Source organism: Xylaria bambusicola (assembly GCF_022495145.1).
Source record: "Xylaria bambusicola strain CBS 139988 unplaced genomic scaffold F5B22scaffold_15, whole genome shotgun sequence".
Lineage (NCBI taxonomy): Eukaryota > Fungi > Ascomycota > Sordariomycetes > Xylariales > Xylariaceae > Xylaria > Xylaria bambusicola.
Window position 1 is genome coordinate 752,205 of NW_025953568.1, and position 23,892 is coordinate 776,096.

The 23,892-nt window shown below is 50.7% G+C and overlaps 4 protein-coding genes across 4 annotated transcripts; 2 read left to right on the forward strand and 2 right to left on the reverse strand.

Moving 5' to 3' along the window:
• Nucleotides 1–2,125: 2,125 nt before the first annotated feature.
• F5B22DRAFT_602841 (uncharacterized protein) lies at nt 2,126–4,491 on the reverse strand. The gene is made up of 3 exons (XM_047974698.1): nt 3,969–4,491; nt 3,108–3,756; nt 2,126–2,953 (listed from the first exon to the last, which is right to left on the reverse strand). The coding sequence occupies exons 1-3, from the start codon at nt 4,210–4,212 to the stop codon at nt 2,353–2,355; spliced, it is 1,494 nt and encodes a 497-aa protein (XP_047831987.1). The 5' UTR covers nt 4,213–4,491; the 3' UTR covers nt 2,126–2,352.
• Nucleotides 4,492–5,539: 1,048 nt separating this feature from the next.
• F5B22DRAFT_645589 (uncharacterized protein) lies at nt 5,540–10,235 on the forward strand (the record flags this gene model as incomplete). Its single annotated transcript, XM_047978606.1, has 7 exons — nt 5,540–5,547; nt 5,640–5,940; nt 6,002–6,263; nt 6,318–6,590; nt 6,651–6,845; nt 6,909–8,778; nt 8,840–10,235. 7 exons carry the CDS (start codon nt 5,540–5,542, stop codon nt 10,233–10,235), a joined length of 4,305 nt encoding a protein of 1,434 aa, XP_047831988.1.
• Nucleotides 10,236–10,284: 49 nt separating this feature from the next.
• F5B22DRAFT_654638 (fatty acid synthase beta subunit) lies at nt 10,285–17,154 on the reverse strand (the record flags this gene model as incomplete). The annotated part of the gene is made up of 4 exons (XM_047979820.1): nt 10,285–11,568; nt 11,670–14,652; nt 14,722–15,522; nt 15,622–17,154. The coding sequence occupies 4 exons, from the start codon at nt 17,152–17,154 to the stop codon at nt 10,547–10,549; spliced, it is 6,339 nt and encodes a 2,112-aa protein (XP_047831989.1). The 3' UTR covers nt 10,285–10,546.
• Nucleotides 17,155–17,417: 263 nt separating this feature from the next.
• Nucleotides 17,418–23,040, forward strand: F5B22DRAFT_602852 (putative 3-oxoacyl-synthase). Its single transcript, XM_047974699.1, has 2 exons — nt 17,418–18,062; nt 18,118–23,040. The coding sequence occupies exon 2, from the start codon at nt 18,120–18,122 to the stop codon at nt 22,953–22,955; it is 4,836 nt and encodes a 1,611-aa protein (XP_047831990.1). The 5' UTR covers nt 17,418–18,062; nt 18,118–18,119; the 3' UTR covers nt 22,956–23,040.
• Nucleotides 23,041–23,892: the final 852 nt, after the last annotated feature.

The following is a 23,892-nucleotide window of genomic DNA, read 5'->3' on the forward strand; positions in this document are numbered from 1 at the left end:
AGAGAAAGCTTGCTGAGGTCTTGGTGAAGGCTTGCTGCGGGCAGAGTGCGGGCGCCAAAAACTCTTCTAACTCCAGGGTCTTGTCCAATGGAAAAGGCGGAAGTCGATGCCATGCACGATGACGACAGAACGTCAGATCCAAGACCACGCTAAATCTCCGGGCGTATCAAAAACGGGCCTGTGTGTGGGGCCTCTGTATGGGGACGCCCGCGCTAGACAGGGGCCCCGAACAGGGCTATGGGCTACTCAGTACGGTGGTGGAGATGGGTACCGGCCTGTACTTACAGGGGGCTTGTGGGCGAACTTCGTTATGCGTTGTGCGCCAAGTCCACTATAACTCTTCACCTACTGTACTACATAGGTACCTAGGTACCGCCTATCTATCACACCGCGATTACTCTAGGATTTTCCCCTGGGCACAATAGGTACATACCTACTTACATACTACTACTTACCAGTAGCACATACATGGCTATGGTGGTGTTGTGGTGAGGAGAAGTCGACACGGCTTCGAATGCCGTGTTTCTCCGATCACGAGAGAGCATTGCGCTGCCCATACAAGGAGATTAATCATTCTCACGACCCTAAAGCTTCGCCCGAGATGATATGATGGGCATCCCTTATCTTGGATCATCAGAGCCCCGACGACAGAGCTGACACCTACTGGGAATAGCCTTATCTCTACAATACGCTCTATCCATGCTCTCGAGTCTCGACTGCTCCTATTTCTGTCCAGATTCCGTCCTATGCTTAATATCCGTGACGATTCTCATACGAACGAAGAGCCTCTATCGTGAACCGTCACGCCACCAACCTCACCATGGATATAGGATGTTTCTTTTAGTACTTAGGTAGGAGATAAGAACTCGCTACTCATACATACTTAGGCATGTTGCGTCAACAACAATGCTGTGCCACTCCCTGGAGAGATTAGATGGCTAGAACATCCGACGGTTTGTTTTAGATTGAACTGCTCGCTCTACCGGTGACCGCTGCTGCGGTATGTTCTCTATTTCATGCAAACGGAGGTATTTGTCCTGGCTCGAGATCTGATGATGCGCGTCTTGGCCGCAAAGATAGCTATTATCACATCTGTTGCGCGATGCCTGCCGCTGAGCGAGCCGATAAGGCTCACAGACATACAGGGGTTCGCCGAAACAGGCCCTTCTGGAACTCCTACGGAAACAGCCTCATGGTTTCCCAGCCGTCCGTTCACATCGGATTTTGGGGCCCGCGAATCGGTTTCTCTCCATGTAGAAAAGTACTGTCCCTAATCCCGTATCCGGAGGTTTCTGCCACACCACCATTTGAACCTTTCTTTCACTATTACACCAGGATCTACCCCTGACACGCATGATATAATACAGATACAAACGGCAAATCTATCTGAGCAAAATACGATTTCTGAAATGGAAAATGTGAGCTTTGGATTTTTTCAGATTTACTTGAGATCATAGACTACCCTATTAGGAAAACTACGCGAGAAGCAAGGGTAGCTACCTGCTGGAGAACATGACGGTGGCTGTGGTTCAAACACTGGATGTTTGTACTGCACTTGTATACCTAGTTCGAGGTTGGTTAGCGGAGGAGAACCATGTTGTCTTGCCCCCGGAGATGAATCATGATGGAATCAAACCAGTGTTTGGCCGGTACCGGCGCAGTGATTAGGGAAAACAGCGTTAGAATGACTGGACCTTAATAGCAACAAAGTTCAATAGTGTGACGTTTTCTTACAGAATGGGAAGAGGTATGTGTTCTAAAATGGATAGTGAGCTTATACAATCAGGTAGAAACGAGTTAATAGGGGTGGTAGTCATCGGTTCCTGAACCTTGCAACTCTCAAAGGGGTCTAACACTTCTTGATATAGCTATCCGTTCTTAGGGGTTATGTGATTATATTACTCACTGACAAGAGTTGCCGAGTAAATCAAGCTCGCCGTGTTACGAACGTGTTATCTTGGCCTACGCTAGAGTTGTGAATATCAAAGTGGGGTTACGACCTGACAAATTCTGTAGATACAAGTTTACTTTCAACATGTACGTGTTTGTCATTTCGAGGTGCTCTGATTTGCGGAAATCCATTTGTCTTGTAAGTCTCACGGCATGCTTTGTTGAAAGGTCAACGTACATGATGGGAAGGTTTTCTCAATCCATGGATTTTGTCAACCACTACACATGCAAAATGACAAGAAACTAGTATATGACTCTTGTCTTGAATCTTTGTCTTATATATACATACAATGCAACGCAATGGATATACAGAAAAACACGCGTAGACTTTCTACACAACCCCTATCTAGTCCTGTTTTATCTGTTTCATGCTGTCTGGGTTCTCATTCTTCTCAGGTCCGACTACGCCGCAACCTGCGGTCCAACGGTACCAAGTTTCCGAATCGTCTCAGCGAGCGAAACCGACGTCGTATACGCCTTTCTCGTCTTCTTCCTCTCGCCCTCGCCCAGATGGTCATGCTCCCGATTCCACTCGAGAACCTCGAGAACCATGCCCTCGAGGGTAGTCATTACGCCCTCGTAGCCCAAACCGCCCTCAGCTAAAGGCTTGCTCACGTCGGAGTTAGAAGCGATTAAGTGCGTGCAAATGGAAAAAAGCCCGGGCTTCAAATGCCGCACGTCGCCTTGCAACGGCGGCAACAGCTTGCCAAGGACGGAAAATGGAAATGGGAGGAATGGTAGGTCCATGTAAAACTCAACCATGTGTGATAGGACCAGCATAAGAACTGGCGGTAAGGACAATGTGGTGAAGGAATGACACGATAGCACCCTGATAGCCGAGTATAGATCTGCATAAGAGATTGGGGGGTTCGGATCGGTTACTACGAATGGCCGGCCCGAATGTGACGATGCTGACGGCTGGAGCAGCGCCGCCTCGTGGTGCAAGTGTGCTATCGCCACATTGGCGCCGTGCACGAAGCTTTGCACAATGTGATTAACCCACCTGCGAGGACGATGACGAGTTAGCCCCGCTCAACTCATCGCGTAGATAGGTATGCACACATCAGTTTTCCCACATGAGAGATGCATATAGGTGAAATTTTCGTAACCGTCTAATGCCAAAACAACATAACCAGATAGGAAGAAAGCAAACTCACGTAGGCATAACAGCTCTGCTTAGCGGGTCTCCAACCGTGTTATCCGTGGGATTTCCATAGACGCCATTCGCAGGCCTGATAGCACCCGTCCGAAAGCCCTCTCGATCCGCTTCGCAAACAAAGCGTTCGGCGACCGCCTTGCTAGCCGGATAATTGCCGAAATACCCCGAGCGCTCTCGCAGCGGCAGCTCGAAGTCCCGCGTATCGAGCACCTGGAAGAAACCCCTCGGCTCCCTCGCCCACGGCGCAACCCACGCGCCGACGGACCGGATCGAGATGCTCGCCGAGGACGTGGCGCTGAAGACGGAGGCCCCTGCCGCTTTCGCGGCGGCTAGGAGGTTGGCGGTGCCTTTGACGTTCACCGATTCAGGGAACGCGTACGAGTGCGCCGACCGATCGGACGTTAGAATGACTGCCGCCGTGTGAAACACCGACAGCGGTAGGTTGGCGGCGGACTTGGGCCACGGGCGAGCGAATGCGGCGTCGACGGATGCGCGGGATGTGATGTCCGTCTGGGCGAAATCGACATCTAAGGCCGGCCCGGATTGCATGTCACTGCGCTCTGTCCGCCGGATGTCTAGGATGCGGATGTGCGTCGGCGGTGTCCCGCGCGCTATGAGCTGTAGCACGATATACCCGCCCACGAGGCCTGACATCAAGTTAACGCTGGCGAGATATGGGGATTTCGAATGAGACATCTAGAGCGGCATGGCGTCATGACGCTCATCGCTCCGCAGAATCATAAAAGTTCAGGGGATCACGAGTGAGTGCGTGAATACTCATTCTATACCAGGCGTTCCCTTCGCCCGCTTATGCATGCCTAGGGAGCGAGAAAACGAGATGAAGTATGAAAAGACTCACCAGACCCGCCAGTGACGATATATCTGCGATCCAGCTTCGGCGGCAGCTTGTGCGTGTAGTCAATAGGATGCTGCTGGAGTCTCTCGTACGTCTTCTTAAGGAGTTCGGGCGTCCATCGTGATCCGGACAGCCGTCTCACTTCCTCTGGTGTCCCGCTCAACTGCCGATTTACACGCACGAGATAAGCGAGCACAAGGGCAATGCTCACAAAGCCCCAGAGGACCCAATTGTCTTTGCTGAGCATGATGAAAGTTTGAAGGGATTTTATGTCACGGTGAAATATTTTGACAATGGCTTTCGGGAGAATGGGATGTTGTGTCTTGGTGGTGCACTGCGTCGGCCGGAGTACCTTGGTGATGATTCTACGATTTCTAGTTGTGACGTTTCTCACACGCACACGCGTTGAGAGTCTCGGGTTTCCGGCCGACGGCGTTGATAAACCAACTCGATATTTTCTCTTCTACATATTGTGTTTCGCGAAACCGAATACGTTACCTTTTGAGGATTACCAACATTCTTGACAGGTATTTGGAATATAATCATGTCATGCCCGTTTATGAGTTTACGCTGCGTGTGCGATGTGATCCTACCTACGTATGCACATATACAAGCTATCGTTTTATCGGTGACCTCTTCTTTGAGTTTGTCCTGGAGGTAGCGGGCCCATCGTCGCGACATCATCTCGAATGCGATATGTTGTCTGAGCCATATTCATATCCTTCATAGCAAGATTGAGGATTCTCTCTTATTATAACCTACTACGATGACGGCGGCGACAACATTAGCTTTGGATCACTTGTTTGATCGCGAATACATCGCAAGGAAGAAATAACAGTTGCCTTCACATGTCCGTACTCAAACAGAGATGGTACAAAACACCTTCATCCTTCAGGCGTCAATGATTGTTAGCGGCATCCTGAATATCGAGACTCTACAACATCAAGTTGTGAAGGTTTTGGTAAGACGATGATAACAGCTACGCTGAGGTTCTGAGAACCCCACATCGGCCCAATTGCAACAACTGCGGACAGATGAAGAGGGCTTCGTAGATTGCGCGCTCTAAGCCATGCTTCTCTCTAGCTACGCTATCCTCCTTGGCTATCGTCTCTCCATCGGTAATACGGTAGCGGCTCCAATGGTTGGGTTAGCCACTTTGTCGCCCGCCACCATTGATCGGAGGCCTAGACTTTATTCTGCCAGATTAGGCTAGCCGTAGGAAAACGAGTGGTCAGTTGATATGAAGTTACAGTTTCATGCGTCGTTCAGCCACGGAAACACGTCTCCCAATCCGGGCTGGACATTGTTGAATGGCGAACAGTGTCCCAGCGTCCCTTATAGCAGCTGTGAGATAGTGAGTGGCTGTGTAGCGCCCAGCGGTCCTGATGATGCGTTTCAGCCTGACAAGGCAACATGTCTATGATTTATGAGGTAGCGCAACCCATCGCCTTCTGCTAAAAGGCCTGTATTCAATTGAACTTCCGTTTTATCGCCGAGAATTACCTCTGGAGTGATGTCTTGACTTTGTACAGCTGCGCTCGCTTACGGGTCCCGAAGAGGCGTAACCTGCAAGAATGGCGCCGTAAGTGTAACCCATCTCATATTATCGAGCTTGGAATTCGACTGCCACAACGAGGAATATGCGTTCAATATCTAACAGACGTCACCTCTTAGATCGGCCGAGCAGTTTGACCCGGAGGTCGTGTTTAAGGAAGCTCGGGATGACTTCCTCAACTCACTCCAACCTCTGGAGCGAACCGCATTTGCCAAGTGTGTGTCAGCAGAAGAGTTGATCAAGCAAGTGCAACAGATGCCAGCATTAGCGGGGAATCCTTCTCTCTTAAGACGAACAATAGGCAAAGTGAGACGACTGAGTGATATACTATCGCCCTATTTCGACACTGTTGGCCTTTTTGTCTCGTCTCACCCTGAATTCGCCGCAATTGCTTGGGGCGCCGTCAGGCTTGTGCTACAGGTAGATCCCTCAGTTGTCATGACACTGTCCGTCTAACTCTATAGCTGCTGACATTCCTCAGCTCGCCTCGAACTTCGACACCTTCTTTGGCAAGCTTACCGACACGCTTGAGCAGATTGGCATGGCGCTACCGAAGTATCGGTTCATCCTCAATCTCCTTCAGGCAAAATACAACAGGCAAGCATCTCTATCGGACCGGCAAAGAAGGCTTCAACAGTCCATGGATCTATCAATTCGTATCAAGAAGTCTATATGTGTACTCTATAAAGATATTCTCCGTTTCATGTTGGTTGTAGTACGCGTCTTTACCAAATCAGACGGTTGTAAGCATTCACTTCCGTTATGTGATGCCTATTGCATCGACTAAGTTTATGTAGCATCTAAATCTTCAATCCGAGTCGGCTTTGGACTTCTTTGGCAGCCATACGATCTCAAGTTTAAGAATTTCCTGGAACAGCTAGCGACTCACCGCACCTTACTTGAAAGCGAAATACAATGCTTCTCATTGTCCCAGGCAGACGAGATAGAGGAGGTACTCGCAAAGGAAGCTATCGCATCCGCAGCAGAACGTGTGAGAGTTAGGTTGGTTGAAACAGCAATCGAAGAGTGCCTCACTGCCACAGAGCAGGCTAGCTACGCCACGCTTAAAGGTCAATAACCTTGCCGACTTATATCAATTTAGAGGTTCGCTAACCTCTTTGACTTTATAGAACTCAAATTCTCAGTATTGAAGACATGGCTCAAGGCTCCTTCATACGCAGACGACCTGGAAAGGGCACTCGAGTTACGTGAATTAGGCACAGCAGACTGGCTTTTCTCGGAAGAGATGTTCAGTAGTTGGCAAGACTCTAACATCAATCGGAATGGTCCGGGCTCACCGGGTGATGGGTGGCTTTGGATCCATGGTACAGCTTGTCACCTCTCAAGCCCTTGGCTAATATTATTGTTACGCTAACATGGGATTCCAGGTAATCCGGGTTGTGGTAAGACGGTGACAGCCGCATCTGTGATAGAATTCGTCAAGAACTATTCCTTCAAAGACTGTACTTGCTATTTCTTCTTTCGAGCTGGTGGGCGGGATTCTGATCAGCCTGTCAATGCCCTCAGTTCGATGCTTACCCAAACTCTGAAGCATCATCGCAGCAATGAAGATCTTATTGACAAGTTTCTCTTTGCGATGGACGAGTTAGGAAGTGGACAGCCCAACGCATCGGAGAATGAGCTCTGGGACTTGTTCAAGATTTGCGCTAATGCGGGTTTCATCGATAATATCGTCTTAGATGCTATTGATGAATGTATCCAAGGGGAAAAACTTGTTTCAAAGCTCCTCCGGACTCTTGCATTTCCTTCTACTCTGCTAATGTCACTGGAAAACTATCGTTATGGACGCAGCGGCCCTACACAGAAAGCCAGTCTTAATAGACTCCACGGTCCTGCTCCAGCGCCGAAAGTAGTGTTGTTCAGCCGACCTCACCTGACTAGCCTTTCGGAGTTGTTCCCTGATAAACAGCTGGCTATTAAGCATCGAACGTCAGGAGATATCGATGTTTTTCTGACACGCAAAATCAAGAGCTTACGAGACAAGAAGCTCTTGCCAGCAACCATAGATGTGCCCCAAACAGTGTTCCGTCTGGCTCACCGAGCAGATGGTATGTTTCTATGGGCTCGCCTCATGATCCAATACATCTCCTCGCCAGTATTCAGCCAGAATAAGCGTCTGAAAGAGATAGAGCGTATTGTCAAGCCAGAGAAACTTGATGATATGTACGATCGCATTATCCAGCTTATATTGCTTCAAGACCCCGAGTCAAGGAAGTTCGTGCAATGGATTCTCATGTGGCTCGCTTCATCTAAGCGCGAGCTGTCCGCAAAAGAGCTTTACGAAACGCTGAAAACAATGGGCGGCCCTGAGGATGACCCGTCCGATCTCATTGAATACAATGAATTTGGCAACGCGATCGTAACAATGTGCTCCTCACTCGTCGAGAGAGTAGACGGCCATATTGAAGAGTTTGAAACAGATTCATCCGATTTCCATGTCTCTTACCGCCTAATACATTTGTCTGCAAAAGAATATCTCATATCATTCTCGTCTGACAGACTCCAGCAGCTGATGGGAAGCGAAGAGCAGCTGTGTCTCACGATATCGCGAAGTTGCCTTTTATATCTTTCTAAGCACATGCCCCGGAACACTGCAAACTCTGAAAATTCCAGAGTACCACTGTCAGCAGAAAGGGTCGAGCGTGTTTCACCGTTATATACTTATGTCACCGAGTTCTGGATTCCCCATCTTCCCACATCCCTTTTTCACCTAGACCATAGGAGAGTCAGTTCACTTGGCCAAACGGGTCAAATAGGAGACCTCTATTCCAGCTTCTTATCCACAGCATCACAATTTCTTTTTGGCAGGCAGTCACTGTTATCTTTCATTGAGGCATTTTATATGCTCAAGCAAAGCACGGGTGACCGCAGACCCCTTATTGACGATCTCCAGCAATGGGCACAGCGAGGTCTCAAGCAGCTGCCGCGCACCTGCTCTGATGAAGTGCCCGCCAATTCGGTCTTCGACGGGTTCTTACTGTTAGCTGATTATATAAGAGAGCTGGAGCATGAGTGGGGAACCGCACTCTCAGAAACTCCTGGTCTGGTCTGGGACGAAGTCTTGTCACACAACCCTTGCCCTTTGATCCCCACGACCTCTTCCGGTGCTGTCCACAACCTTGCACCAACAGTCGATGAACGATATCGTGATTTTCTCAGTTCCAAGTGTCTCGTGAAAATCTCCGAGGTGACTAGTGATCGCCGCCTGCTTGTTGTACTCAGCATTTGGCCATCCGGGTATGGAGACACCCCAATAAACGATAATGGGCTAATGCTAACATGGGTTCGGGAATAATAGGGTATATAATTCACTACTTGAAAATCGAGGAGACGACGCATACTCATGCCAGAAGCTACAAGATTCATGCTCTGGATGGGCGGCTTTGTACGAGTTATACGACATATCTAGCACACCCGACCGAATTTTTAAGCACTGGATAGCGCTGGACAAGGTTGAAGTATGGATTCAGCATTGCCACAGCCTTTCGGAGCGGCATGTTCAATTTCCGGTAGCTATCAGCCCCTGTGGACATAAGTTTAGTATTCTTAGGGACATTTTTGCAGTAATTCCGGAGGGGAATGGCAGGTCATATAAGAGAGCTAGGGTTACTAGAACGCGCCTACTGGTATCATTCGACAAGTGCGCCAACGACCTCTGGTGCGAGTCGTATGCCGGCGGCGTAAACTCCAGAACGACAAGGAGATGGGAAGTCTCCAACTACCTATATCACTACTGGGTAGGCTTTAACCAGACTGGAACCATGATTTTCTTTACGGATAGGACCGCTAAGAACCATGGCCATCGACATCTCGCCGTTTTTCACGTTTCGGTTTCGGATAGGATTGAGCTATCTCTCGCCAGCCCAACTAGGACGTACAGCTACTTGGAGGCTGAACCCATAACTGCGAGCCGACACTGCTTCCACCCACAGCGGACACTCATCGCATTTACTGTAGCGGGATCAGCTCTTGTCTGGGACTACAGTGACGCCAGCGGAAATAGCGAGCTGGCCCTGTATCCATTCCACACTACCAAGGGATGTCACCGGAGACTCTGGCTGCTACACCAGTCTTGCACGGAAGGAATCCGGTTCTCCGAATGCGGCGATCAAATTATCCTCGAATATTACGACACCAAGACCGATTCGTTATCGGAATCATTACGCAAGTCTCGCTGCACACGTTTTATCAAGGTCCCGCAGCATATCCTCGAAGACTGTGACCAGATCCAAACGGCGGATCAGTGGAACAATACGACGTCAAACACCGCCTCAGATTCTTCACCCGGACCTTTAAGCCTGCGGCTGTTGTCGAACAACACCGCCCGATCATCAGATGCTATCATCGACACCCACGGCAACTTGAGCAGCGTCTCTGTCAACACTAGCGACGGCGTGGTGAGCCTAAGCCTCAATAACCGAACAGACGGCGGTTCTTCCCAAGTAGACGTCGAGCTCACCCGATTGCCGGACACATGGCAAGGCCTGGACGAGACGAACGTCATCGTCCAAGTCCCGGACGCCCACAGCGACAAGATTCAAATGACCTTCAACAGATCATTGAACCTCCGCTACAGTATGTCTGGCGACGCGGACTCGTATTTCCCTGCCGTTGTGGAGCGACCCATTGACAGTCTGGGAAGAAGCGTGCGGTGCAACACCAACACGGGAATTGCGCAGATTGGCGATTCGTGAGGCAGAGATGATGGACTGTTTCTAATCTATCGTTGTATTACTACTCACTTGAAAGATCACGAGGAGGTAGGCGTTGAGGGCCATTTTTTAATTAATGCATATTTAAGTACCTAAGGACCTTTTGATTAGGCATTGATAGTGTATTTAGCGCACGCTTTACAGCGCACAATCACGGCCTATGGACCCCGCACCTAACATACCTATGTACAGTAGGTAGGTAGATACCCGAGCATACCTATATACATATTTACATACAAAATGGGATATATATGTTTATGCCTACACAAGTATTATTATCTATATCAACTAGATTACGTGTCAATTCCGAACGACTGCCCATCTTGCAATAACTGGCCAATGCGTGGTGATTTCGTCGTCTGGTAGACATACTCGCAGAATTCCCTGGTGAGCTCAAAAGGCCGGGCAACCACGTTGGGTATGTACTTGCCCACGAGCCTCGCCGGGTCGATGTTCTCCACGGCCAGCCTCTCACATAGGAACGTCCGGAACGACTCCACGCCCGGCCTGAGATATGTGCTGTGAAAAGGAACGTCAATCCCATCCAGCGGAATGGTGGCACGACCCCGTGTCAGCTTGAGGGGCTTGGGCTTCGACTGCGTATTGCGGATGGCTGCACCAACCTGAGACTGTAGGTAGTGCTGGTTCTCCGCTTCTGTGGCATCACCGCCTTGTATCCTTGTCCACGAGAGGCCATCCAGCACACCCGCCAGTACGTCGAGAGCGCGCAATTCACCAGCACAGACGTACTGCATGTTACTCACGTTGAAGTTCACAATCTCGATTAAGGAACCTGTCGCGTCACGAATGGTCCGCACAATCTCGCGCAGCCTGTCCTCGCTACATGGCCATGCGACGCGTGAAGGGTTGACGGCACACATGGCATAATCGGACCGGCCCATTTCGTCGCGTTTTACAGCCACTTGCATGCACAAGCCACGGTAGAAGACGACCGAGACAAGTGTCTCGACGGGCATGACTTGCGAGACACAAGAAAGCGCGCTGTATTCACCTAGCGAGTGTCCGGCATATACGCAGCCTTGGTCGTCAATGAGACCGCGCGCCTCCAAGTCGCGGAAGGCAGCCAGTTGCATCAGCGTCAGCGCCGGCTGTGTGAACTGCGTCATCGAGAGGAGCCCGCCTGCGCTCCTGAATGTGTGAGACGATGTCCTCATTGTGATAGCCCCGAAGACGGGCTGGCCGTCGGCACACCGCATAGCACGATAGTTGGCACGGATTTTCCTTCCTTGCGAACCTCCAAAATGGACAGTCAACTCCTTGGGGTTGTTTCGCACGATATCTAGGATGGAGAAACCTGTCCAGTCTGTTAGATCTGAAAAGCAGGGAAGCAAGCACATGGGGCCAAAAGAACTGGGAAATGAAGCAGGGGGGAGGGATAAAGAGAAAATAACACACCAAAAGTTTCAAGAAGATGCGAATCAGCGCGATTCCACACCTCTCTTGCCACTGGACTTCTCTCGTACAAGTCCATGCCCATACCCTGTTCCTGAGAGCCCTGTCCGGTAAAGACATAAGCAGTAGCAGGCTGTTCAACAATTGCCCTGCCCACCAACACTTCCTCCGTACTATCATCGTCAACTTTAACAACCTCGAACTCAACTACCTTGCAACCGGACTGCATGGCCACGTGCCGAAGCCTCACCTCGATCAAATCACCTGGCAGAACCATGCCCACGAACTCAGTTTTGTAATCTCGCATCCTCTGGTTGCCGGTGTGCCTCTCCACTAGGCTCCTGATCTGCCCACTTATGTGCATGCCGTGTGCTATGGTGTCGGGTAGCTTTGCGTACTCGGAAATCACGCGCGAGACATGTATGGGATTGAAGTCTCCAGACACGCGCGCGTAGCTTTCGTTGGAGGCCGAGGCCTTGAACACCGGAGGATTCTTGTTATGGCCAGGGATCGCAACGTTATGCTCTAATGGTATGGGTTGATCTACCTCGGACCCGGTGCGGCGGAGATATTCAAGAACTGGGTTTCCACTGGAGGGGCCTTGTGCCTTATACTTTACCGTGGCGGCATGGATTCTTTGGCCAGTGGTTGCAGTCATCAGAAACACGGTGCCGGATGTTTCTACACTAGAAAAGACGACCTTGTCTTGAAACTGGCTGCGGGTTTTGAGTCGGAACAATAGTTTCTTGCCAATGAGCCTGTCGTCTGGAATGTCGGCGGGCATCCGAAACCACGGCTTCGCTTTTAGAACTGCGATGTGAGCTGCACTCTCAAGGTGAATGGAATAATCGGACTCTTTCGTGTGCTTGAACGTGGTTTCAAAATCAGTGTATACACCGCGGTACAAGAACTGAGAAGTGATATACATCAGAACTCTACCGTTTTGATCCGAGACCGTCGCCTGGACTTCGACCATCTTGCCTGAGTCTTGGATGACCACCGCAGTGATCTCTGATGAACTGCGTAGCACTTGTCCTTCCTTGAAGGGTTCTGATCCAGGGACGACAGTGAACCTATTGGAAAGATGTACTAGTCTCAGTAAATCGGCATCGATGGCTTGAACTAGAGGCGCCATTAGAGCTTTCCAGGCCACAACGACCGCAAAGTCCATTGGGGCGAGCACAGGACGCCCGGGCCGCGGGATGTAAAGTTCTGACCTGTTGTCCAACTCAGCTGTCAGGGCCTGAATCGCCCTAGCATCGACCTTAAGAGAGCCGCCATCGAATTGAGTGGCCTCAGCGGCGACATTCAATGGAAGGTTCTCCTCACCGAACCAGACCTCCTTGTAAAACTTTCTAATGCGCAGGTTTTGAGACTCGAGGACCTGGCGAATAGGTGCGTAGCTGCATTCCGGCCGGTACATGTACATCAGGTCAAGTGCAGCAGGGTACCCTGAGGCAGTACGATGTTCAAAGAACTTGACGGGGATCATGTCACCGTCTATCGGACCTATCTGCATCGTGGCAACAGGCTTACCACCTATGTTTTCCTTCATGGCTAGGATCGTATTCTCTGTTGATTCGGCGTGGGTTACTTCTATCAACATGTCTGGGCGTGGGACTAGCAGGCGGCGAATAGGGTTGCTCTCGAGTCGTTGCCCCTGCACGAACACATCGGCCTTTAAAAATGTGCTGAGCCATCCCTCCTGGCCACCAGTGATTAGACTGATCCATTCGTCATGAGCGGGCAAAACTGCTTCTGGGCTTGCCAATATATGGTACCTCGTTTTGTGCCTCTCCACGACTGTGGCGTTTACCGATGTTCTCGTGCCGACCTCAGATTCCGGATAACTGGCAGTCGCATTGCTATACCATTCCACGACCGGGATCATGTGCTCTGCGTCGTGATAGACGTCCGTTATCAACCTTTTGATGACTCCCTCGTGCACACCGTCTAGAATATCCTTGATTGGCTCATCGGCGATGGTTGCGCCCCTCGCAGCTACTGGGCCGTGCAAGATGCACACTCTACCGACGTCACTATCCACGACAGCTTCTAGGTCCTCGGATTGCCATAAGGAGTCCTTTTTAAACCAAAATTCGAAGTCTTCGTCTAGGACCGGGACAAATGGAACAGGCTTTTGACCGCTGCGCCTACACAACCCTAGAAAGTATTTGCAATCTCGCGCATCTAGTAATTGCTGTCTTGCTTGCCGATACACTGCGAGCACCTCTTCTACAACTGACAAAGGGTCTTGGATCAGTGCATCGTCCTTATCAGAGATATCGAATATGACTTCGAAATCGACAGTGGTAATAAACCGCTGCATGACGCGCCGTATGAAGTCAAGAGTTAATTTCTTATATGATGGGTCGATCCATCTTTTTTGGTGCTCGATGAATAGAAGGTCGACAAGTCTGTGCATTACGTCGCCATAACTCATATCCGCGAGTTCCACAACCTGCCCAAGAATAGTGCGACCGAACCACGGTTTCTGAAAATCCGCGTTCAGCCGCCGTATGATATCGGCGCGGACCTGCTTGTCCTGTAACCTAGCTCGGAGAGCTTCTTTGGAGAGGTTGAATATCGTCTTGTCAAGCTCGGCCCAGAGCACAACGCCACGGGTAGCAAGTTTGTGGATGGGCTCTCCCATCTCAGAGCGCACTGTGAGAACTCCACCGGTTCGCGCTGCCTCTCTAGGTGGTAAGTAGGTCTTCTCCCATTCGTGATCCTCTAGACCCCTCGTTTCGACGATGGCCTGTTTCGCGGCGGGTGATGTGTGCGCCTCCTTGGCGACCATACAGCGACTTCCGAAAAGGACGCCGTCGAAGGGCATCCGCGGGTAGCCGTCGTACCTGGTCGACCACTCCCCCGTGAGATAGGGGTAGGCATCTTCAGCACTGGTGAAGCCTGAGCCGGCTATTAGTACGATATTGCGGCAACGACGTACACTGCCGTACCACGATAGGATGGGTTCGTGGAAGTCCTATTTAGTGTGAGCTACTACTACGAGTATGAGCAAGAGTTGGTGATCGAAAATAACCCTTTTACATACCTCGCAGGAATGGTGCCCACCTCCTCGCCCACCAGTCCACTGCATCATCACTGGAAATTGCGGGTTAGCCTTAGCGATGGCAATGACTTGGTGGACGGCCCTCTCAGAGCCCGGCTTGAAGGCGATCTGGCGTATGCCTAGGGTGCGAATATAGCCATTTGCAATCTCCACTGACGGAACGCCGGCACCGAATGTTATACCTTTTATCGGCACGCCTTGTGCGCACAGATTACGAATGAGGGGAACCTGCCATGCTATGGCTTTTGGGCTGGCATATATGAGATTGATAACGATGCCTCGTCCCGGGGGGGTTGCGGCCTCAATTTTCGCAATAGCTGCAGACAAGCTCTCGGCGTTGTAATACCCGCCACCGCCCAGTTCAATCTCATATCCTGCATTCATTGTCGAGGCGACGAAATCCCACGGCACGGTGGTAGGCGTCATCCCGGCCACTAACAGGGGCGGCAGGCCAAGTAAACGACTCATAGCCGTATCCACCATTGTTCGACCTCCAGTGCGTACTAGTCTAGGTCCATACTGTTTTGCCCAGTTAGGGGCATATTGGAGATGCTGTGTATCCCGACTGAATATCTCATGCTTATATCCGATGTCTGCTCCTGTGGATAAGCTGCTATTGCTACTACCCTCGAGATCAGTGGCAAGAATTACGCGAACACCGGTCCCTTGTTTGATGCGGCTCGTGAGGCTGGCAACGCCTGCGATTCCTCCGGGGCCAAAGTCGAGTATATGGGTAGCACCGGGCATTGTAATGGCCTTTTCCCAGTTCACCCTATCCAAGCACTACAATTCACAAAGTCAGTCATTCGAATTTTCTCCAGAAAACTAGCCTCAAAGATAGTTACTATTGTGAAAGGGAAAACGGTCTCCCAAGTGACTCACAATTAACCTAATTAGTGAAGGTATAATATTCTCGTTCTGCATTTTAGCTCGAATGTCCTCTCCCGTACATGTCGAATAGAGAGGAATGCCGAGTTCTTCGCTCGAGATTTTAGTTGATCTGAGGTCTTCGTTTTCAAGTTGTCGAACAGTTTGTGCAAGATAGGAACTATGGAAAGGAGCGGTGATGGGGAGGAAGTGTTTCACAAACCGGCGCTTCCGTTGGCTGAAGCGCACGCGGGTGTCATCCATATCCGCAGGCGCTTGAATGTCGCGGAGAAGACGACAGAAACCGTAGAGAGACATGGGTGGTCCAGTCATCACTAGGTTTCTCGGACTGTTAATCAACGCTATGACTATCTTTTCATCTGTCGGTAGATGCTTATTTGCTGTCTCGACATAACGCTCTACGATAGGACGAGCTAGGCCCCGAACACATAAAGCTGAGGTTGGCGTGCCCTCTCCATGTTTCTCAGTGTCGTCTATCACTTCTGGCGCAATGGAAGGACGAGGGTATGCTTGCTGACTGCGCATGCCGATGAAGAAGAGAACTGTTAGCGCTTCTTCAGCATGGCGCATAAAGCTGTCCCTATCGACTGATGCCGCAATCACTGCAGCAGTGACGATACCCTGCGAGTGGCCCGTCACTCCGGCAAGATGCTCTCGAAGTTGGCCGGGATGTATGCCAAGTACGTAGCACACGACCACGACATGAGTTAGCTGGGCTAGGCCAATAATGGGGAAACTGAGAGGTGCTGCGATGAGATACTCGACGTCTGGCTGGGTATTGGGGCATTCCAGCCACTGTATTACATCCATGCCGTGATCGAAGTGCTTTGTGATTCCAGAGAACTTGCTGACTAAATTCTTAAGGTGAGCCGTCGCAACGTCTAGGAACTGCTTCGTCGCTGACGGATATGTGGTGTAGAGATTCCGAAGTTCCTCCAGGTAAGTCAGTGTATTACCCTGTCCGCCAAAAACTGCAAACACGCGCGCCTGGCCATTCGCGGCCGCGCGGAAGAGTGCCGAGTCCGTAATAGCGGAGCTAGAAAGAGGGCGCTTGACGCGATCAAGCGCTGTGTAGTAGGATGAGATTATGACAGGTCTCCGGAGCGCATCTGGAAGACTCGCGATAAAGGCGTGGATCTCCCTTCCGAGAAGGGTCTCGTCTTCGAATCGATTCAATAAATTACCGAGAACCTGTAGGTCGAGAATCGGGTAATTGCTGCGCTCGATCTGCGTTGCCACGAAACCGAGAAAGCGAGAGACCAGCTCGGCGACAGAGAGCGGTACTTCAGCGCTGGGTCTCTCGAATGTGCGGAGAAACTCATTTCGAAGTTGTCTCGTTTCGGCGTCTAGTGTGAGAGGGATGTTGGTGGTCCACTCGAGTGTTTGGTATGTGAGTATGAACTCTTGTGTCGAAGTCTCTGATTGAGGCGTAGTAATCTGGAAGTTGGAGCCCTGGCTTGTCCTATCTATGTCGATGAACTTGAACTTGTCGTCAACTTCGAAGAAGTCTTCGTCGGTGAGATCCATTGTCGTGTGTCGACACGATGCCCTTCCTAGATTAGCCCAGGACGGCAGAGATGATACTGTGCGGCCGGACTGAGACCAAGTTGTATTTTCAAAAGGTGCCGTTGTGTATAAGACTACTTGAGCCGATCTTTAGAGATGGTCGTGGAGGCTATCTAGGAATTTAGGATGTAAAATAGTGATAGAACAACTCGACGTTATCACATTATATTTCAACGAGGGGACGATTACGGAGTCTTATGAAAGACAGACAATAGATCACAGCGTTTTCATTCTCGCTAGTTACAATATATGACCGAATAAGGACTCTTCAATCGTCATAACACAATTACCACACAAAAGAAGTTATACTGATGGAGACGACAAGCATGAGATCCAGTTAGCACTTTGTCTTGGAGGTTGCAGGGGATGCAGGATTGAGGGATTGAGGATTGCGGGATTGTGGGATTATGGGAATGCGGGATGCTGGGATGCAGCGCTTAATTTACCCGTAGGGCTACAGCCGGGATCTCGATTTCTGTCTCAGTGCATAAACCGTCGCAATGGTATGGTAACTACCGATTTCAGCGAATTAGAGTCAAGTGTAGAATAGATCTAGATAAGAATCGACGATCTGCGACCGGGGAGAGAGTGTCCCTCGCAAACAGGGTGTTGTCGCTCGGTTTGGGCTGCATACAGTCAGATCCCCTCAAGGCCGGTGTATGCCCCCGTTAAATGCGTGCTGCTTTCCTGCAGCCCAGGACTACGGACTACTATCTAGGAGATCTCTCGAGTCTGCGAGTTGCCCTTGTATGAGACCGATGATCCGGTGAAGCTCGGATTCCTCGTCGTAATTCAGTTTTCCCAGTATAACAACAGTATTTGAAATTATGGAGCAAGAACAGAGGCAGCGCGAGCTGGCTCACCTTCTCCTGACGGAGTTATTAGCGTATGTTGGGAGATTTCGCGAGAGCCTTTTAGACTTACTAATGCCTTCAACTTCACAGTTATCAGTTCGCTATGCCGGTGCGGTGGTAAGTCCAGCATTGTACGGTGAACGGTATACTAGACCGTTTCTAACCCCATGTAGGACTGAAACACAAAAGGTTCTGTTCGATGACTTCAAAGTACGGAAACTTGTCGAGGTTGGCCCGTCCTCTACGCTTCTCAACATGGCCAAGAAGACCCTGGGCCAGTTCAATGTCGAGTCAGATGCAGTCAACGGAATCGAGCGGGATTTTCTCGCCGTAACTACGCACTACGATGATCTGTGCTACACATCGATACCTACCACAGATGAGAGCGAGGAGTCACTAAAAGCGAATAAGCCAATGCAGTGCATGCCCGTTGCACAAGAACGTAGTGTGCCAGTAGTAGCACCCGTATCAACTGCCTCAGTATCGAACAATGATCCAATACTAGATGCGCCTATTACTGCTTTAGATTCAATCATGGCTCTTGTCGCTAGCACCTTGAGGAAGCCAAGTTCAACGCTCGATCTCGGCAAGAGCCTCAAAGGTTTATCAGGCGGCCGATCCACCATTCAGAATGAAATCGTCGGCGACTTACTTGAGGAATTTGGCCAGGTGCCCGACAATATCGAGAACTTACCCTTGACGGACCTAGCATCGGCGATCCAAGCGACATACGACGGCAAGCCAGGTAAGATCCTGCGTTCCCGTATCGACAAAATGATGGCCGCGAAAATGCCTGCCTCGTTCGGCATGGCCGCGGTCAGGGCATACCTCTCCGATGCGTGGGGGCTGGGTGCCGGGAGGCAAGATGCTGTACTGTTGCTGGTCCTAGGTGAACAGCCGCCAGCAAGATTCAAGGAGTCTAGGGAGGCCGAGACATTTCTGGATGGTGCTGCACAGAAGCACTTAGACTCAGCAGGCCTAGCTAGACGAACAGTACAAACCGCTGGTCCCAATGCTGAAGAGGCATTGGTTGATTCCAAGGCGCTGTCGCAACTACGCTCGGAGAAAGACTCGCTTAGAGCCAAGATTGCCGCACTTCTACGCCCGGAACAAGGCAGTAGTAACACTGTAGCTGAGATTACAGACGAGGAGTCATCAATCAGTCTTTACGAGCGTGAGCTGGGCGATGAATTCTGCAACGGTATTAAGCCTATCTTCCAAGCCGGGCACCAACGTTCGTATGAGTCTGCTTGGAATTGGGTGCACATCGAGCTGCTATCTGCATACTATCGATGCGTTGAGGCACGAAATGCCGGCCGAGAGCCGAGCACACACGACCTCCTAGCTATCGAGCGTATCCTTAGAGGTAAATACAACTCGAGGCTAGAAAGAGTCAGGAAGTTCCTTTTACATAAAGAGGCATCGCATAATCATGGTGCAATCACGAAGATCAGTGAGGCCCTTGCCTCTGTCAGAGATTATGACGAACTTGATAAGACCACGAGCTCGAACGATAGCATTTGCGGCGGCTTTTCTGATGACATTGACGACCTCGACGAAAACGCAACGTCGCCAGATATGAATCGACGCCTCTTAGATGGCCTCTTCACAGGAAAACCAACAGCAATTGATATCAATGTTGTATCATGTGATGAGGGTACGCCCGGTCCTCTCCTCCGCGTCCTTCGGAGGCGGGGCCCGTCGTGGGTCTCGCACGAGAGGTTGACCGAACACGTTAATCTCGATATCTCTCCCTCACCTAACGAATTCGCTGGTAATTACATACTCATGACTGGCACTGGGCCCAAGTCAATAGGCATTGCTATTCTGCCTAAGCTTCTTCGTGGTGGGGCGAAGGTTGTGCTGGGGACGAGCAGGAAGATGGCCGACGCGGGTCCTTTCTACCAGAAGATCTATGCGAGCTACGGAGTACCCGGATCCAAGCTAGTCATCCTGCCTTGTAACCAAGGAAGCAGCCAGGACGTACACAATTTGATATCGCACATCTACGACCCGGTTAAGGGTCTCGGCTGGGATCTTGATATCGTCCTACCGTTGGCGGCCATGGCGGAAAAGGGCCGCGAGTTAGACGAGCTCGACTCTAAATCGGAATTGGCGCATCGAGCTATGCTGGTCAACACACTGAGAGGCCTCGGTGCTATCAAGAAGGTCAAAGCGGAGCGGGGAATCCGCACGAGACCAACGCAGGTTCTATTGCCACTTTCTCCGAATATGGGTACCTTTGGTGGTGATGGATTGTACTCCGAATCCAAAATGGGCTTGATGGCCACTCTTCACAGATGGACGTCGGAGAGCTGGAGTGAGTACCTATCTATATGTGGTGTAATTATTGGCTGGACCCGCGGCACCGGCTTGATGGAAGGAAATGATGCTTTGGTCCAGTGGGTTGAGAAACTTGGTGTGACTACCTTCTCGATTGATGATATGGCCGGTCATATGTGTAAGCTTCTAATCGACCCTGTCGCGTCCTTCTGCCAGACGGAGCCACTTGTAGCCGACTTTAGTGGGTGTATGAGCAGCAATCCCGACCTTGCGGCATCACTAGCCGAAGTCAGGCTCAAGGCAAGACGGGATCGAGATATCGAACGCGCGCTTACCGATGAAAAGGCTCTCGACATGGCGGCGGTGGAAGGCCGTCATCTATCTTCAGCATCGGGGTCTTCTTCCTCCCCATCACTACCTCCCCTAATAGATCTTGATCTTGACTTCCCAGTCCTACCCGATTACAGTAGGGAGATAGAACCCCTGAAAGCAACGTTAGAAGGCATGGTAGATCTTGAATCGATCGTTGTTGTCGTCGGCTTTGCTGAATTAGGCCCCTGGGGAAACTCTAGAACGAGATGGGCGATGGAGCTCAACGGTGAACTCTCACATCGAGCATGCATTGAGTTGGCTTGGATGACGGGCCTGATCAGGGCAAACAAGACCTCAGACCCATTCGCGGCCGAGTGGGTCGATTCACTTACAAGCTCCCCAGTCAGGGACAGCGAGGTCCGCGCTAAATACGAGAAACGAATCCTAGAAAACACAGGTCTGAGGCTGATCCAGCCAAGCCCTCTGGATCATCCGACCCGTGAGAAGAAGAGATTTCTGCAGGAAGTCATTGTCCAAGAGGATCTGGCGCCTTTCACAGCATCTTATGAGACGGCAATGGACTTCGTTCGGGAGCATGGGAATGAGAAGGTCCAAGTAAGCCAAATAGCACCAGGGTCTGATGAGTACCATGTCAGGATTCGCAAGGGCGCCGTGATCATGGTCCCTAAGGCAAGTGTGTACGATCGAATTGTGGGAGGCCAAATCCCAGCTGGCTGGGACCCAAAAATTTACGGGTTACCCGAGGATATTTGCGAGAGTGTCGACCGGTGTACTCTCATGGCGCTCGTATGTGCCGCAGAGGCCTTCCAAAGTGCAGGAATCACGGACGTATACGAGCTGTTCCAGACGCTGCACGTGTCTGAGCTAGCCAACTGTGTTGGGTCCGGCATGGGTGGTGGCCAGTCACTGCAAAAGCTGTATCGCGAAAGATTCCTCGAAAAAGAAGTGCAAAGCGACATCCTGGCGGAAACCTTCATCAACACCACAAGCGCCTGGCTCAATATGCTGCTTATAGGCGCATCCGGCCCCACGAGAACACCAGTTGGGGCCTGTGCAACGGCTTTGGAGTCAGTCAATCAAGGCTACGATCTGATTACTAGTGGCATGGCTAAGGTATGCCTCGTGGGCGGCTTCGACGACATGACACAAGATACCTCAGCCGAGTTCGCGAACATGAAGGCAACAAACAACAGCGCGGCTGATCTGAAGGACCGCGGACGTGCACCACACGAGACTTGTCGACCGTGTACCACATCAAGAGCAGGCTTTGTCGAGTCTGAAGGCTGCGGCATACAAGTCTTAGCCAGTGCCAAAACAGCGCTAGAGCTAGGTCTGCCCATCCGTGCTGTAGTTGCTCACGTGGCAACATCCAATGATGGTATTGGGAGATCAGTGCCCGCGCCTGGTCAAGGGCTCATGACGCAAGTGCGCGAGTCTTCTACAGCACCACCGTCGCCGCTACTCGATATCGCCTACCGAAAATTCATGCTCAATTTGACGCTAAGTCACATTCAAGAACGGTACAGCATGTTCCACCCAGGTAACTCACCGCCGCAACAGGAGAAAGCCGAGGCTGTCGTCTACGCAGAAGAGATGGAGCGGGCACGGAAACGCGAGGAAACCGAGGCTCGCCGCCGGTATGGCAACGATTTCTGGAAGGGCGACCCGCGTATTGCGCCGCTCCGCGGTGCTCTCGCGGTTTGGGGCCTGACAGCCGACGACATCGGCGTGGTTTCGCTACATGGTACCTCGACCCATGCCAATGAGAAAAACGAGGTCGCGGTGCTACATCAGCAGCTGACCCAGCTGGGCCGCTCACCAGGCAACGCCGCCCTAGTCGTCTGTCAGAAATACCTGACCGGACACCCGAAGGGTGCGGCCGCGGCGTGGATGCTGAACGGGTGCTGTCAGATCCTAGATAGCGGTGTCGTCCCGGGCAATAGGAACGCTGACGATATTGACGTTGTGTTCGAGCCGTACGAGAACCTTGTATTCCCTGAACGTGCCCTAGCTGTCTGTGATGTCCGGGCTTTCAGTGTCACAAGTTTCGGGTTCGGGCAAAAAGGCGCCCAAGCTCTCGGCGTGCATCCCAAGTTTCTGTTTGCCACCTTGGAGAAGAGGTCGACGTTTGATGACTACTGCTGCCGGCGGGACGAGAGATGTCGGAGAGCTAAGCAATATTTCCAGGATGGCATTTACAATGGCATATTGGTCGAGTTGAAGCAGAAACCGCCATATGACAAGGGTCTCCAGATGAAAGCGATGGTGGATGCAGACTGGAGGCTCGCGTGACATTCTGTGATGGTGTTTAGGAAGAAGATTGCAGATGTACTTTGGGTACTTGGTACTTGTGAAATAGGGCACCCCCTGTTTGTGGCCAAGACACCCTTCGGCCCGAAACGGCCCGCCATCTTGGCTGATAACCCCCTATTCATTTGAGCCACGTCCAAGGGCGATGATAACGTTCAGTCTGAACAACAATGTATTTACTGGGATGTTGTCAAATATAGGTTGAAGTAAAGAGAATGGACTTTAGATCTCTCATATGTCGTGCTGTAAGTTTTCCATACTACCGCTTGAAATTCCCACAAGTCAGCGAGAACGTAAAGCTGCTGTGGCTGGTAGCTCTCCTACGCATCTAGTCACTCAACTCCAAAATTGAAGAATCGGTGTATGGGCGCTAAAACGAAGCCTAGGTGAGAAACTTTCGTACGTTCGAGGTATACGTCGCTTCATCAGCTAGATGCCAACTAGGTCTCGACTGGCCAATCCCCAGAGAGAGATATCAAATCTTCGTAGGATTACCAACTTATGCATAAGTAGTATGTCGAGGGTGGTAAGACTGCTGTGATCTCCATGGAGCAATCAGCTAAGCGGCTATATATTTCATCATGTTGTTGTATTCACGTGTTCGAACCGAATGCCAACGTGTGGATTTGGTTAGACTCTTACGTCAATGCGCCGTTGAAAGGATTATGATCTGTGTGGTCATGTCATATCATTCTCTTATAGTGTCAGGTTTATTGTAAAAAGGTAAGTAGATAAGATAGGATTATAAATACCTACATTGGCTTGTGTAACAATAGCCCAGCAAATTGAAATTTACCTCCAAACTCTCATCAACAAAGTATGGATGTTCGTTGGCAAACCTGTTAATTACAATAGCAATGCATAAAAGAGAATTAGCATAAACAAGTAAGCGATGCTGTTGAATAAGCTCCCTGACTAG

Excerpts from the sequence above, each read along its gene's own strand:
- F5B22DRAFT_602841 (XM_047974698.1), bottom strand. The coding sequence starts at position 4,212 with ATGCTCAGCAAAGACAATTGGGTCCTCTGGGGCTTTGTGAGCATTGCC. Across the intron at positions 3,757-3,968 it reads TATCGTCACTGGCGGGTCTG|GCCTCGTGGGCGGGTATATC; the intron begins GTGAGTCTTTTC and ends ACTTGATGTCAG. Across the intron at positions 2,954-3,107 it reads AGCAGAGCTGTTATGCCTAC|GTGGGTTAATCACATTGTGC; the intron begins GTGAGTTTGCTT and ends TCGTCCTCGCAG.
- F5B22DRAFT_602852 (XM_047974699.1), top strand. The coding sequence starts at position 18,120 with ATGCCTTCAACTTCACAGTTATCAGTTCGCTATGCCGGTGCGGTGGTA.